At 34.2% G+C, this 16,181-nt stretch overlaps 1 protein-coding gene across 2 annotated transcripts in view; it reads right to left on the bottom strand.

Annotated features, from left to right (window-relative positions):
• Nucleotides 1-16,181, bottom strand: part of CSMD1 (CUB and Sushi multiple domains 1) — a 1,033,500-nt gene that overhangs the window by 185,226 nt on the left and 832,093 nt on the right. For both annotated transcript variants that reach the window (XM_015284920.4, XM_015284921.4), the window contains exons 22-24: nucleotides 12,836-13,005; nucleotides 6,073-6,229; nucleotides 423-614 (exon numbers count right to left, since the gene is read on the bottom strand). In XM_015284920.4, the coding sequence (XP_015140406.2) occupies nucleotides 423-614; nucleotides 6,073-6,229; nucleotides 12,836-13,005 (519 nt within the window). The remainder of the gene's footprint in view (nucleotides 1-422; nucleotides 615-6,072; nucleotides 6,230-12,835; nucleotides 13,006-16,181) is intronic.

Below are 16,181 nucleotides of genomic sequence, written 5' to 3'. Positions count from 1 at the left end.
TGGAAACCTGAACTGGAGAAGAAAAACTGCCTAACAAAGGTACTAATGGGCAATAGCTATACTGGTGTTCAGATGTTTTCTTTGTCTCACCCAGTACTTCCCTAACATTTGTGGTGGTTATAATGAAACAGTTTTAGAGACTTGATTCAGCACTGTACAGCCTCATCATAAAAAGCAGCAGTCTTTCATTAAAAACTGGCCTGGTGACAGAAGTGTTGCCCAACGGTTTTCTGCCACTACTACATAGCAAGCTATTAAAGAACCAGAAAAGTTGTATTTGATTATCCATGATAAGTTGTTACTTGAAATTTAAAGAATTTAAAGTTTTTATAGATTCATCATTATCATACAGAGTAGAGAAAGATTTTTTTTTTTTTTCCTGAAATACCAGAAAGATATTTCACTACAACAAACCATATTACCTATGCAAGTAGGCAGAGGTTTGTCCCAGACTCTCCTATCTCCACTTAAGCAAGTCATAATGCCACTGCCATGCATTGTATAGCCAGGATTACAGCTGTATAAGATGACAGTGTCTATGAAATGTCCTTCATCTCGGATCTTGTAGCCATAATTCGGTATGCCAGGATCTTCACACTTGACTAGGTCAAAACCTGCAAACAGAAGTGGGAAAGGAAAAGAAGAAAAAAGAACACACAAATATAAAACACCAAATAAAATATAATGACAATGAATTGCTTTCTAGTGTTGTTACAAATTATTCTCTCATGATTCAGTTAGATTACATAAATCCAGAGCAACCAAAGATAAATTACATGTAATTTGGAGAAAACAGAAACTGACACACCAAGTTATTCATGTTATTGATTATGACATTTTTCTATTGAAGAAATTTTATTATTTGCACAGTCCCAAAAGAGATTAGTAAGAAATTATTTTATATCACTTCTATTCTTGCAATCTTTTTTTATTCAGAGGATAGGAAGTATCAATTCTTTACTTGGTACAGAGTGAGAACTTCACCTCCTTATCTACAGCAATACCAGCAGACCATAGTGGACATTTAAGAAGCAAATGCAAAGATTGATTTATTCATTCTAGTGTCAAGATAGCTCAGCTTTAGTTTCTTCCTTGCTACAAATAAATAACTAATACTCTACTTGTTTATGACTAGCAGTCCCCTTTTTGGGCTACTACCACGAGAAAGGGACAGTGCCCTCTGTCTTTCTTAGCATGAACAGTTTTACTTTGGGCATCTACAATTATTTACATATTTCTTCTATTCTGTTTTCTCTGTATAGTACTGATAAGATGTAAAGTTGTTCTGAGCTGACATCAAGTATTTGGAGCTTTTTATAAAGAGTAGTTCCAAACCCATCTTTCTCAACTACTGACAGATTAGTGGATTTTTCTTTTATTACTGTCATGTGCCCAGCCTGATTTTACAAATGGTTTCTGACTCTACAAATGATTTCTCATGTGTGGTCTGTATTTTAGAAAACAGTTGCTGTTATAACTCATTATTGAGTTCTGAATCAGTCAACTGATATTCCCTTCAGTTTGTTGTTGTGGTTCATTCCCTACATGAAGTCCTTTACTAATCAGGAAAGTATCAGACATCTTTGTGATAAATAACATATCAATACATAATCCTTTCAATTTCACTTCTTCATCTGAAAAGACTGTCTTGGGATGAAATGAAAAAGTACTATAAAACTGCAAAGTGTACTCGTTAAATGTAGAGTATAATATATGCAAATACGGCACTAAAAAAAATAATAATAAAAAAAAAATCAATGCACAATTCTTAATCTGTTTCCCTTTAGGCAAACTAGATAGAATGCAAATCCTGATGCATAAGATCCATCACGGCCCTGGATCTTGCACAGTCTTTGGTAGAAATGTCACTCTCCCAGAGTTCTGCATTTAGTGAGTGAAATGGTCATGAATTCAAAACTGATTGACAGTAGCATATAGTTAAGATCTGAGTGTACACTCAGAATGCAATTTTGTGAAGAGAAATCCATACTGATTTTTGTTTTCCAGCTGTCATTTCTATCTTAGGAGAGAATTGCAGGAAAACATCCAATTTCATGTAATAAGAAAAAAGAGGATACAAATAAAAGATGAGTTCAGGAACTAACATAACACTTCATTTTTAATCCATACCACATTTTCTGGAACAGACAAGTTAAAGGCCTTTAAGTTAAAATCTAAATACAGATTATATGACAAATCTCTGACTGGTTTTCAGACTTTTATATTAAAGTCTGGAACTAATTCTGCATGTTTCTTACATATCCAGGAGTCTGTTGTGAGGTAAAACATACTGTTGGGTTGTACAGTGCAGCTAGGCACATTCCTACAGATAGTATCTGTATGTATTCCAGGATCCTTCCACTGACTCAGTACAGTGAACTCCAAGGCTTATTTTGTAGATATTCTGCTTCTATTATATCCTGCACAGGACTGAGGAACCATGAAATTGCCATAGAGAGATAGATAAGTTGCTCCTTAGAAAGTAGATGTTTGGATAAGAGCAGAGAGCAACTTCATGTGATCTCAGAAAGGCTACTGCCGACACACAGAACTTGGTAAAACCCTTCAGGACTGCAGAAAGTCAAAAGAGCAGTTCTACATAGGGGTAATGTTTCTTACACATCACAGCTCAGAGGTACTTCTGAGTAGATTGGTTGAATGGTATCATGGAAATAAACATCTGGCACAATGAAAATAAATGAATTTTAAGAGCTCTAGTGAATGCTATGAAGAGAAAGAGCCTTTTCTCCTCAACTCTGTGGAAAAACAAAACAAAACAAAAAAAAAGTGTTTTACTGAAGAAAGAAAGCAATGATGGGCAGGGATTTGAAAAGGAGTTAGACACTGTCTCTTTTGCAGTCTTCCTTTTGAGATACAAAGATTGTCTTAGTGTTTTAATTATTTGCTAAGAATTTTGGATATATAGGTAAGACAGGTCTTTAAATGATAACCAACAACACAGCAACTGATAAACAGAAACTGTGTACAACTGAATGTGATGCAAGTGAAATTACTGTACAAGTTATCTTCGCAGAGTGATCACTGCAAAAGTATAGTGCTGAGTTTTCTGTGACCTGTAAAACTCCACACAGAGCAGTCAGCATTATACAGAACTCAATGTGAGGGTACACCTGTACAAAATGTACGATACAGTGTGGAAGGGCTGTATTTGTTTTCGCCAGTAGCCAAGAAAAGACAAGACTACAATCGGTGAATGAGGATTAAAGAGCAGTAGTAAGGAAGCACGTCTGACAGAAGCTTCCTTATGTTAAGCTCTCCACATGATGAGTGAACACAGCATTAAAATACCTCTTGTGAGAGCTGTGACAGTGGAGTAGTTAAAACACTGCAGGGAGACTGTCCTGCTTGTTATAGAGAGACTGCACTGCATTGCTCCTTATTTAAAGTTGCAGCCTGGTATTTCTACTAGACAGCTGTGTTTTGCTTTTATTTTTGCATCACTTCAGGGCATCCTTAAGATGCCATTTTAACTTACATGTCAATTTAATGTTAAATACTACTATTTAACAACACAAATCGGCAACTTGTATACCAGAATGTATGAAAAAAATGTCCCAGTGTATCAGTCTGGACTTATGAAAGAGGAATTGGTATTTTTTTCATTCAAATTATTAGCACTCACCATAGAATGCTGTGGTTACAAGATGTATAAACTTCTACTTTTTTTCATGCAGATTTCTTTTTACATTCACTTTAAGAGATCTAAAACCATCTTAAAAGTCCTATTTAGTTCCTTGAATCCTTCACACAAAGAATGAGGCAAAGAACTCTGCAAGCTCTGCTTAAAAGGACTAAGGATTTATTAATTAAAAGGACTAAGGATTTATAATTAAGGATTATTAGTCCTTAAGAGGACTAATAATTAAAAAAAAAAAAGTACAATTTTGGCCTCCTTCCTAAGAATAAAATGAGTGCTCATATTCAAATAATTGGAATTCCTTTAAATATGCTTACTATAACTTTAGTCCTCAGACAAACATAGTATTTCACAGCTCTTAAAATACTTGAGAAAGATTACAGATTGCTTCACCATCCATTACAACAAAAAAGTCTCTCCATCCACTATAAATTCATTTCCTTGAAGCTATTTTGTAGTTACGGATTAAAAAAAAAAAAAAAAAAAAACTATAATTTCTAGTTTCCATTCACTATTGTTCTTAGCCTGAAGCAATCTCGTATATTGCACATTTCATTAGAACTTAAATCGTTCATAATTTTCCTCTTAAGATTTTATATTCTAATTTATACAGTTCATAAAAGCTACTCAGATTCTGAGTTTATAGAATGGTTCTAGTATTTCAGTACCAATATTCTGGAAACAGAAATGAAAGTTTCTTTAAGCTTGCTTTAGTTCTTATGGATCATTAGCTTTTTCTACTTCCTATTTGTAATTTAGTATCATTCACAGAATTCATGAGGTTAAAAATATGGAAAATCAGTTGTGTAGAACTATTACAAAAATCTTTAAATAGGTCTTTTTAATAACATGTTGCAGTTGTTCTAAAATTCGAACTCCACAGCTACACTGATCTGACTGCTGACAGCATTAATAGGAGGAAAAGCACTACAAAGACAACAAAAAAAAAAGTTATAGGCAACTGATATACCCTTGCAGGAAGTCAAAACAAAGCAACCAGGCAATAATCAGAATTGATTTACCACTAGATTTATTACACTATTACTTTTTCTAGCACTTTTCTTAGCTCTTTATAAACAATATTAATCATTTTCATTCACTCCAGAATATATATTTCTTATATCCTTCAGTGAGATCATATTTGAATAGCCCTTTATCTTTCATTGAGTAATTTTAAAGTATCTGGCACATTTCTATCCGATAAGTGACTGAATAAACTGCAGAATAATCTTTTAGGGAAATTGTACTTCCAGCTGTGAACTACAACTTGATTAATCCAAAGAGATAATTATCATTTTGTATTTGATGCATTTATCAAACATGAATGCATTTGTTTAGTAACTGTGTTGGAGTTGCCCCAAAAGATTAAAAATAAAAATAAAAATCCCATCTAATAATGAATATAAATTTCTTGTATAGTGATCTTCAAAATAATGCATGGACTGGATTCCCCAATGAATGGGAGTCAGCAGTGCAGCCAATTTTCAAAGCATCTCAAAATATTAAATCTTATGCTTGTATTAATATATAAATGGTGAAAAGCTCAACACTACCGTGATGGGAAATAGCATTAAATTGTTTTTACAGTCAATATAACCACCCAGTTAGATATTTACTCTCTCACAAATGTATTGTCTTGAATTTGGCTTCCTGAAAATACATGTGAAAATTAAGAAACTGCACTGTATTTACAAATGGGACCCTCAAATATTAGAGCAGACAGGAATAAATCTCATTACAGGTAAACACTGCAATATGAATTTCTGCAAAATGAGCACATATGATATCAATGAGGTATCTGGTTAAAAAAAAAAAAGAAACTAAAAAAATGAAAAATCTTATGAAGAAGTAGGAAAAAGGTCTTCCTTGGGTACACCATTTTGTTAGCATCACTGTTTAAAGATTCTGTAAAATACTGTTTATGCTTTTCAAGACAAACATCAGTTTGAGACATATCACAGTTGAAGTAACCTTTTCCTTCCCAGTTCTGACAAAAATAAATAAATAAGTAAGAGTAGCAAGGTAAGATTTACCAGGCAGAGCAGAAAAACAGAAGGGAAACTGAATGATTTCTGCTTATTGCATGACTGACTCTAATCCAAAGGGAAGCCACCAGATTTTATATAAAGGGCCATGATTCCATTTCTGTGCCAAAGCTCCTCTTAATACTACAAGACAATTTGAAACAAGATACTTCATTCTGAAGGATTCACAAGCAGTATATGAAAACTGATATAAAAGACAATACATTGAAGGTAAAGGGTACTTAGAGATTCAGTGGAGTCTCAGCAAAGTTTATGTTTATATCTATTGGAAAAAAGCTAGTTATTAATTACACGCAAAGTGTGGAGTAAGTGCACTATGCAAATGTACAAATATATGTGTCAATCAGACCACCTTTGTTAGCTACTTACTTGTATAAGTGAGCTGAAATCCTTGGTCAGTATCAGATCCATTGGTATTAAACTCTATCCACAGGTGGTTAGAGGTGCTGTTAAGGATAACTCCCACCATTTCATTCTTGGTGAAGGCACCCAGAGAACGAGAAGAACTGTCTTTTCCATCATACACCTTGTAGAAGCAAAATAATAGTATAAAACTGGACATTTGAATATGTGAATCTGCATATCTGAAAAACTTTATACAACACTTCCAAAGTTAGCCATGCATTGCAAACTTCTTGTGGAGGTATATACCGCTCTAAAAATTATGTTTCCCTGTTATAACATTCAGTAAAATAATAAAATATATTCTGTCACCCTCTAAGATGTTTTAGAACTTTTTTCTTCCACAGTTTTGTGAGTTCATCTTGAAGAAACTAGTATATTACCCTATCTTCCAAGGTTTTAAAACTTCAGATTTATTTTCAATGATCACTTCCAAAGTCTAATAGAAGTATAATTTCTGAAATCACTCTTGAAGTAAACGTGAAAGAGGCAAACTCCATTTCACTCTGTTCTTTCACCTCTGATATCAAAAAGCAGAAATGAGGTATTTAAGTAAATATATCACTTTTTACTTCAGACTCTGAATCACAATACTTTTTGATTTACTCTAGGTTTTAACAAAAAGAAATACTGGTCTTAAAAGAAAATTTGTGAGCCTGTTTCCAACATAAGTGTGGAGATGTTCTTATTTACTATGTTATTTTACCTAAAAGTTTCAGTTGAAGACAACATTAATATTAAACTCTATCATCTTTCAAATTCTAGAATGAATGTCATTTTGAGTGTTCACAAATACAGGACAAATATGAAGAGCAAGAATTTGTTAGCGGGTGAAAAATTACTTTTGATTATTGGGAAGCCTTGAAAGATATGAAGTCCCAAGTTGTCTTCTGTTGTTTTGTTTTTTTTGTTGTTGTTGTTTGTTTTGGTTTTTTTTTTTGTTTTTTTGTTTTGTTTTTGTCTAAAAAATCCCCCAAACTTAAAAATATAAGTTCTTCTTGAATTAAAAAAAAATAATCACCTATATTTTTTTTATTTAAAAAAAAATAGACAAATATAAAGTCTGTTTCACACTTCCAAAGTTCATCATGTGGACATTTTTACAGAAGTAATGAAAGTGATCCTCTGGTTTCTAAGCTGAAGAGAAGGGCAATTCACCCTAAATGCCAATTTCCTTAAGTAATCACATAAATCTGGTGCAAAAGTTGCAACAAATATCTCAAGCTCTAGGTCTTCATCTCTTCATTCTCAGACCTTGTGGTATAATGAGGATTTATCCTGATTCCAGCCAGAAGGAGGTGGTGACTGACTTAACAACCTAAATTCCTGCATCTGAGTTACCGAAAACATTTTCCTATTTGAATGTCCAATACTCAGAAGCACAGCTATTTTCCCAGGAAAATACCACTGTACCGTCAATAAGTGAACGTTCTCAAAGTAGCAGATTCATAATATGTGCTGCTATTAACAATAACAAAAAATAATACAAAAAAGATTTTTTAAGATAAAATCAAAAACTTTGGTTCATAAATATACATAAATAAGAACTTTCCCTTAAAAAAGATTTTGTACAATAATACATTGCACTATTCACTCACAGAACAACATGCCGTCTTTATAACTAAGGCAAAAATTGTCCTATGCTAGGGCACGTAGATAAGCCATTGCCATTCATAGCTGTACTACCAATATCAAAATAATACCTCCAACTTCTACTGTTGCCAGAAGGCCAGAATTATAGAACTCTTTCACTGCCTGATTATGCTATATCAGAGCTGGAAATCTACTATATAAAAACAGCCCAACGCATTCACTCCAAGATTTCTGAATGCCATTCTCCTCATATATTCAAAACACAGAGATATATTTTACTTGGCTTCAGAGTTTCATTTATTAGTTTGAATGAAAAGATGGACTTTTAACTGGCATTAATAGTAAGTACTCTCTAAAAGAAATAAATAGTGCTAACATAAAGGGGACTTTAATTCATGTTTAAAAGAAAAATAAGTTAGTAACTATGATTGTCCTTAGATGTCCTGCTCTAAAGATATTCTGTTACTGATTTTGCAGATACTCTTGCTACCTGGCAATCAGCAAGTTAAATCATAATGTCTGTCAAGATTAATCAAGGTACAAATGAAAATGCCATTTTATGAAATAAAAATGAGACATGAGGAGTCACATGAAAGTGGCTGCTGTTAACATTACACGCGGTACATCTCTAGTCTAGTAAGTGAGACCGGTGATCAATATAAGGATTAAATCTCAACCACCCACACAAATAATAAATTTGATAATAATTTATTTGAATTGCCCTTGGAAAAGGCTTACTCCAAACCAGCCAGCATTCTCCCAAACAATTTTTGGTCATGGTTTGGCAACTAGTATGGGCCAAGGACTACTTCCAGCAGGCATCTGGTGTGCAACCTCGGTGTTCTGGTGTTTGAAGGAGATCTGCCATGTGTGATTGTCTCTAGAGCCAGGAACATACTAACACACTTTTATTAACATTGTCACTGTAATGCATATGCCCTACTTGTGTAGGACAACCAATTTCAAATATAATTGACATACTCCAATTACCAAGTACTCTTTTTTTTTTTTCCTCTGTCATGAAGCAAAAAGGAAGATATTTGACCAAAGAGCTAAAAGACCTGAAATTATATTTTGGTCACCATTGCCTCTAATAAATTTGCAGTGAGACAGAGATTCTACCACAAGGAATCAGTTTAAAGAATTAAGAATTTCAACAGCTTGTTAAAACAGAGAGACCAGGAAGCTCAGGCATCAGCAAGTAAGAAAGGGTAAGCTTTAAAATAATCAGCTGATCTAAATATTGTTTAATTATAAACTTAAAAATTGTTTCTATTTCTTTACTTGAGCTCTGATGTTTATCCCCCTAAATCAAGTTCAAACTTTGCTACATTTATAGAAAGATTTGCCTGTGACTTACAGTCATTAACTCTGCAGTATGTTCTTCCTTGAAATCACTCATCTTTACCCCTTCTCATGCATGCAATCTTACTAATGTCAGAAATACTTTGCAAATTATTTTTTATTTCCTGTGTACTACTTAACCTCAATATTCAGGTGACTTTTAGAATTTGTACTTGTGCCAACAGCATACCCATTTAAACATATGCAGTTCAAGCTAGTTTTATATTTTAAAAGCAAGTAAAGAGTGCCAGAGTGCAGGTGCAACTTGATTGTCCTACACAATATTTATGGTTAGGACATCCTTGGCAAACAGTTAATGCAGACCTACTGACACCCTCACAAATCTTTCCTGAGGGTACAGAAGAGATGCAGAGCCCAGGGACTGTTTCCAAGAGGAGGTTTAAGTGAGCCACCTTGTTTTATAAGAGTTTAATTTTACGGATGTATTCAGGCTGTGGAACTTGGCCTTGGGGACAGTAGAGAATGATCACAGCATTGTTTAGTGCACTAAGATAAATGTATCCAGGACATTTAGGGAAGCTTTATTTCTCCTAAACATTTGTGAGGAACTGAGAGAGAAGTGCTTGCAACTGCTAGGGTGAAAACATGCAGGGATGAGGACCGTGCTACTATTATTTGTGAAGAAAAATCTCAGTACAGTAATAGTGCTAATGTATGTGCATCCGCTACCAGAATGTAAAAACACCTAAAGGAGAACTAAATGCTGACTGGATTTTCTTAAATTGTAGTTTCACATTCTGATAGGAGACATATTTACAATTAAAAATTGATATTTTCCTGAACTCCACAGCATCCCAAACAAAAATGCTTTTAAAATTTCGCTTTGACCACTTCGACTACTCTTACTGTAAAAAAAACTTCTTATGTCCAATCTCCCCTCTGTTTGAAATCATTTCCCCTTGTCCTGTCAAAACAAACCCTGCTAAAGAGTCTCCCCTCTTTCTTATAGATACTGAAAGGCCACTCTCAGGTCTCCTCAGAGCCTTCTTTTCTCCAGGCTGAACAGCCACAGCTCTCTGAGCCTGTCCTCATAGGGGAGGTGTTCTTCCATACCTGGGAACATTTATGTGGCCCCCCTTTGGATGTGCTCCAGGAGGACATCTCTCCTGTATGGAGGAGATGTATGTGTTTCTTTACACAGTACTACCTGAAATTTCAGGATTTATTGTTGCAGAACAGGTACATAGTATCAAGTGATTCAAATGGCTACCTGAATTCAAAGACATGTCCATAAAAGATGAAGAGAATAGATAGCAAAATGTAATCTTACTTTACCCAACAGCTGTAGATACTAGGGGAACATAAGGGAATGGAGCACAGACAAGCAGCCAGGCTTGTTTATTTTAGCTAAATAATACTGTCCCATTATCTTTATTAGAGAAAGAATACTGAGCCAGGTGGACATTTCAGTCAACTTACCAAGGTAATTCTTAGTTCTGTAAGATAACTGGTACTGATCTGGAAAACAAAATTCTTCTTGCTGGCATCCTATGCTAAGCTGCTAGATTATTCTCTGCTTCCAGCTGGCAGATTTTAAATCACCACAGAATATCTCTCCTTAGTGTCAAGCAAGCAGTCAATATAATCTCATGATGCACTGCAAGACCTCAAAGAACATTTCAGCCTAGAAAGATATCTTCTATAGGTTAATTATTTCTTATTCTTATTTCATAAAATAAATAAGAAGCTGCATAGAAATGTATATAAAATCTGAACTCTAAGATATTCTAGCCAGTCTGTCACTAATATATATTAAAAAAAAAAAAAAAAATCTCAAATATTAACAGTCAACTGTATGCTCAGTTTAACCTTCACCACATTTTCAGTCAAGATATTGGCCTGCTCCAAATGGAAGTCTTCCAGGTAATATCTAGTTAAGATATTAGTGCTTTCATAGATCAAGGGCTGACTACTACAGACTTATGTACAAGGACATCCCGACATGGAATTGGATAGGGAATAGACATTACTTCTGAAAATGCAAGTTATAAAGATCTTATGGTGGGAGAGTTTAATTGCATGGATAGCAGTTGTGCTATGCCAGTTGCCTCAGAAATATAAAACAGGCCTTGCAGTTCAGACATAGCAACAATTTTGCCTTTACTTGCTATGCTTCTTCAGGAACAATGTGCTAACACACATATGAAAGAAGAAAGTATACGACAGATAGCTCACAACAGCTCTCTCACTATTAAATCTTTCTTACATCTCCAGAGAATAACTCTAAGCATTCTTGTCATTACTCATGAAAAGTTCTGAAGGATAATTGAGTTAGTTGATAGCTTAGGGTTTTCTAAGATTTTATTGTTGTTGTTCAGGCAGTCTATTAAATTATTTATAAAACTAGGTACGTATAAAGCTTTGAGAATCTTAAGTACAGTATCAAAGCTGGTCAGTGGACAATTAAGTACATTCTTCTGTGTCTACTGCATCTATTCAGAGCTTTATGGGATCTACACTGCCAAATCAAGGAATGTGGGAGCAAAGAACAACACTTTGCCTACCTACTCAGTTCTCTTTGATCTAAAAGAAAAGCCAAAAGAAAAGATCTTGCAGCATTGAATTCAGCATGGCAGGCCTTTATTATCAGTGACTTGTGAGTAAAGATGGAGAAAACACTGTTCTTTTAACTGTAACATTTGAATACTGTTTGAGATTTTTAAAGATTTGTCTATTTCATAGTTTAATCCAGTCTGCACCTTGCTAAAAAGAACAAACATATGATAAAGATATGCATGTCCTGTATTAGTAAAGACAGTACTTAAAGGGACAATACAGGAAATGTATTCATTAAAATTGTCATACATTTACGTAAGGAGATGGAATAATAGATAAAAGTATGGCAAGAAAAATTTGCTTTATAATAAAGTTATCTTAAAATATTTGTGGAAAGTACAAATGAAAATAGTAAGATCAGGTTAGAAATAACATGCTAAATGAGTTGCTGTGATACCCTGATATCCGCAGTCATCAAGCTACTAACTGAACTGACAGCATTCAGTAATTTGAGTATCAATTAAATCTGAAAAATTAGAAACATAAACTTGAAAAAGTAATATGTTCAACATTCCAGATGAATGTCATGATTTCCAATACATAAAAGAATATGGCAGTCATTATTTAAATTAAAAAGATGATTAATAAACTGTAGAAAAGTACAGTTTCAAAATTTGCAGTTTCTTAGTATGTGTTTCAAAGGTTACCTGCAAAGAGTAAAAGAAAATAAGCCACCTTCTATAGTTATAGTTCTAGCCAATATTACAGTATTGTAGAATCAGGCCATCTAGTCCAACTCCCTTCTCAGGAAAGGACGCCTAGCGAAATACAACGTACCAAGAGCAATTACAATAACATGTATTGGCTGGCTTCTTTCTATCCAAATGGGCAAATTAAGTTATTTTTTCCAAAATTGCCTATTATGCGCAAGGACAAATAAGAAAACAAAAGTATTCTACTATTAAAAAACCATCCTTCTTCAAAGCAATCCCAGAGCTATGTTTACAAGTATCACCATGCATAGAAAAACAACAGACACTTTAGCTTTCAAAATCCAAGTACACATTTTAGATTTTCTATTCAGATTTATATCCAGTGTAAATACTCTAATATTTCTGTACATACAATTGAACATTTAATATCCCCTATATTCAGTAATGATTTAAATCCAGTGCAAAAATACAAATGAAGGACAAAATGGTTAGTGTGGAAAGTTGGGTCATTCATATAATGTGAATGTTGAGCACACCAGAAAGTAAAACAATTTTCTTTTTACCTTAATAATGTCTCCCTCGTGCAGCTGAAAACTCCTTGCTCTAAGATGGATCCCTTTTCCAGCCTCTGTTTCAATTTTATAGATACATTCATGGTTGTTGTCATAGTTAGATGGAAAATTTGGAGACAACAATGTTCCTTCATTTCCAGAGACAGTTGCTCCACATTCAGCTAAAGAAAACAGACAGACAGACAGACACACACACACACACACACACAAAGTGAATTATCCATTTCAAGAAAATATGGGCAATATTCAGAAATATTTAGCCCCTACAATAACTAACTTGCTATGGATACCTAGAAAAAAATACATTTCTATTGTATTTTATTTACAGTACAAACACCTAAAAACCCTATCAAAGTTGCTATCCCTTGCACTTCAGTAGGTTAACGTGCACTTAACAGCTTTTATCTAGCACCTAACTATCTCTTGGTCCTCACATTAGGCTGATCTGTTATTCAGCTCAGCTGGACTCCATAAAAATTCCATAAAATTATTCTGTTGAAATAAGTACTAGAAAAAGCAGAGAATAATCTGCTGAGATAAATTAGTTTGGCAATAAATCAAAAGCATCCGAAATAGTATTTCCACTAGATATGAAACAAAATAAATAAATAAATAAATAAATATTGATGTTAGTCAGCACCAAACAGCTCCTTTTTTAGGTAAATAGAGGGAAAGTCCTCTTTACAGCCACTGGTAGCATGAACTTAGAGACACTTCTGGGAGTAGAGTTTAGGTACTACTACACAGTAAGGAAAAGAGGAAGAATTGCGTGTTTCAGCCTGTTGGCTCAGGTTAAGTTCTAAATAAGGACTATTCCAAATCTGAAATGTGCATTTCATCACAGAAATGAAAACATACAAAGAAATAAAAAAGAATAGTGATACATTGTTCAAACATATACTCAAAGTGATTTAAAATGGCCTAAAAACACCTTATAAAACTCTCAGTTAAGGTAAAATACTGATACATTAATGTACAATCATAAGCCAACAGATTTTTTTAGAGAAAAAGAGTGATTGTTTAAAATTGTCTCTTTCTTTATTTTTCCTACAAATTTTAAAAACAGTCTTAAGGCTTATAGGACATTATGATATTCATTTTTGGAAGTGTGGGTTTACAATTTTAGGTGAACATGCGTATACTTTATCCATTATATGTGCAAAGAATCATTCTGAAAATACAGTATGAAGATACACAAGAAAGATATATCTGAAAATAAACAAATTATTTTAAACATATTCAGGGAATAATGCATGTTTCATATTTACATATCAAGTATCTAAAAATCTTGGATTTGAAATTTCAGAGGCCTTGACACACACTGATCAAAGTTATGTACTTTTCACTTTTGAAGAGGCCGAAGCCAGTGAATTATTCTGTACTTCCTCTCTTCAATAAAACCAAAGAAAGACAGAAAGGAAAAAGAAGGAGAAGGAGACTGTGAGGAATGCATGAAAAGGTGGAAGAAAATAAGAAAGGAGTAAAGAAAGGAAATAGCCATACTTTTGGAGTATTTTTCCACTACGTTTAGCCTCTCCTTATGCAAGGTGAAGGAGGAAATCTACTGTAAATTGGCTCAGGATTCTTGATTTAACAGATAAGTTAGAGATCACTTTCTGCATTAGAGATTTGTCTTCCCCTTTCTTAACAGAGAGCAGAGTGCTGAAAGTTAGTCCGTCACCAAACCTCAGGTAGCTGAACTTTTCCTTTGTAAGGGAAGGTAGCATGCAAGTCTATAGTGACTTTACATTGTTTGGAAATTACAAAGAACATTGGAAGACTGAAAAATGTACTAAATATTTCACCTTATATACACTTCTTTGGTAAAAGATGTTTCAAATATGAGATCCATATTAGATACGGATTTATAAACATATTTTTTGCATGCATGTGTGCATATATAGCTATTTTTGCATTTTTGATTTTGAGGAAGTAGGTGGAAATAATTAAGTTTATAAAATGTAGTTCAAAGCAGTGCCAAGAAGAATGCCAGACAAATTTAGACCTATACTACTTGATGTGTTGTGCTTACAGTACCAATACTCTAAGCAATCCTCATTTAATCCTCATTTTAAAATCATCCCCCCTTATTCTATCACTAACTACCTGTCTAAAAATTTGAATTCCCTCCTGTTTATAATCTCCCTTTACATATTGGAAGGTCACAATGATATGGTCACCCTGGAGCCTTCTCTTCTCTAGTCTAAACAAGTCCAACTCCCTCAGACTGTCTTTGCTGGAGAAAAGTCCCCAGCCCTCTGAACCATCTTCATGGTTGTCCTCTGAACCATTCCAAAAGCTCCACATCTTTCTTGTGCTGGAAGCCCCAGACCTGGATGCAATACTCCAGATGGGGCCCCACGAGGGCAGAACAGAGAGGGACAATTACCTCCCTTGACCAGCTGGCCACCTCTCTTTTCATGCAGCACAGGATAGCGTTGGCTTTCCGAGCTGCAGTCCACACTGGTAAAGATACATGATGAAGTATTTATTTTCCATTGGGGTTGCACTGATATCCCATTACCTTCCTCCCTCAAAGAAATAAAATATAGAAGTAAAATGCTGAAGCAGAAAATATAAATACTGTGTTTTTCTTGCACAGTGTTCATGTAGCATTATACATTTTGTTTCAATGACTGGATGTTAAACACTGTTAACCATAAGGCACATGCAGTAACAGAAAAATTGCACAGTGAAACTTCCTCAACCTGGACATGGCCGAATTTCGTATTCTGATAAATGTATACTTCAAATTTCAATACTATGACAATTTTTATCTGTGAGTAATGATGCTGATATATAAATCAAGGATAATAAAGATTAGGATATAAAGTTAATGTAATATTACTACCCTTTGAAAGTACATTACTTTCTGCAATAAGCAAATATGCTGCTTTTCTGTTGCAATCAAGTAGTTATTTACTGAAATTCAGTAACAGTGCAAAATTCTTCTAAATCAAGTCAGCGCTCATGTACTTACAACCTGTCCTACCCAAGTGCATTCTATTATAAGTGCATATTACCCTTTCTCAAATAACTTGCAAATATAATAACCTGCCATTTCCTTCTTAATCATGCCAAAAGGTTGTTCTGGTGAAGCTTTTCAACACATTCATATCTGCCAGTAAATCATCAACTGGATCTCCCAATTTCTTTGTCTTGAGGAGGCTTAAAGGATTTACTTATTTATTAGTTTATTTTCAGATAAATGTTAGCCCAATCAATGGAAGATTCATTTCTCTCCAGACCTTTGGATCTTTTGGTCTTTGTCTGAAACTACACAGATCTAGCACCCCAATACCTCAAATAACTTTCATTCATGATGAATGCCCAGATA

Source organism: Gallus gallus, chromosome 3, assembly GCF_016699485.2.
Source record: "Gallus gallus isolate bGalGal1 chromosome 3, bGalGal1.mat.broiler.GRCg7b, whole genome shotgun sequence".
Taxonomy (NCBI): domain Eukaryota; kingdom Metazoa; phylum Chordata; class Aves; order Galliformes; family Phasianidae; genus Gallus; species Gallus gallus.
Note: the sequence above shows the minus strand (reverse complement) of the source record. Positions and strands in the feature narration are given on the sequence as shown.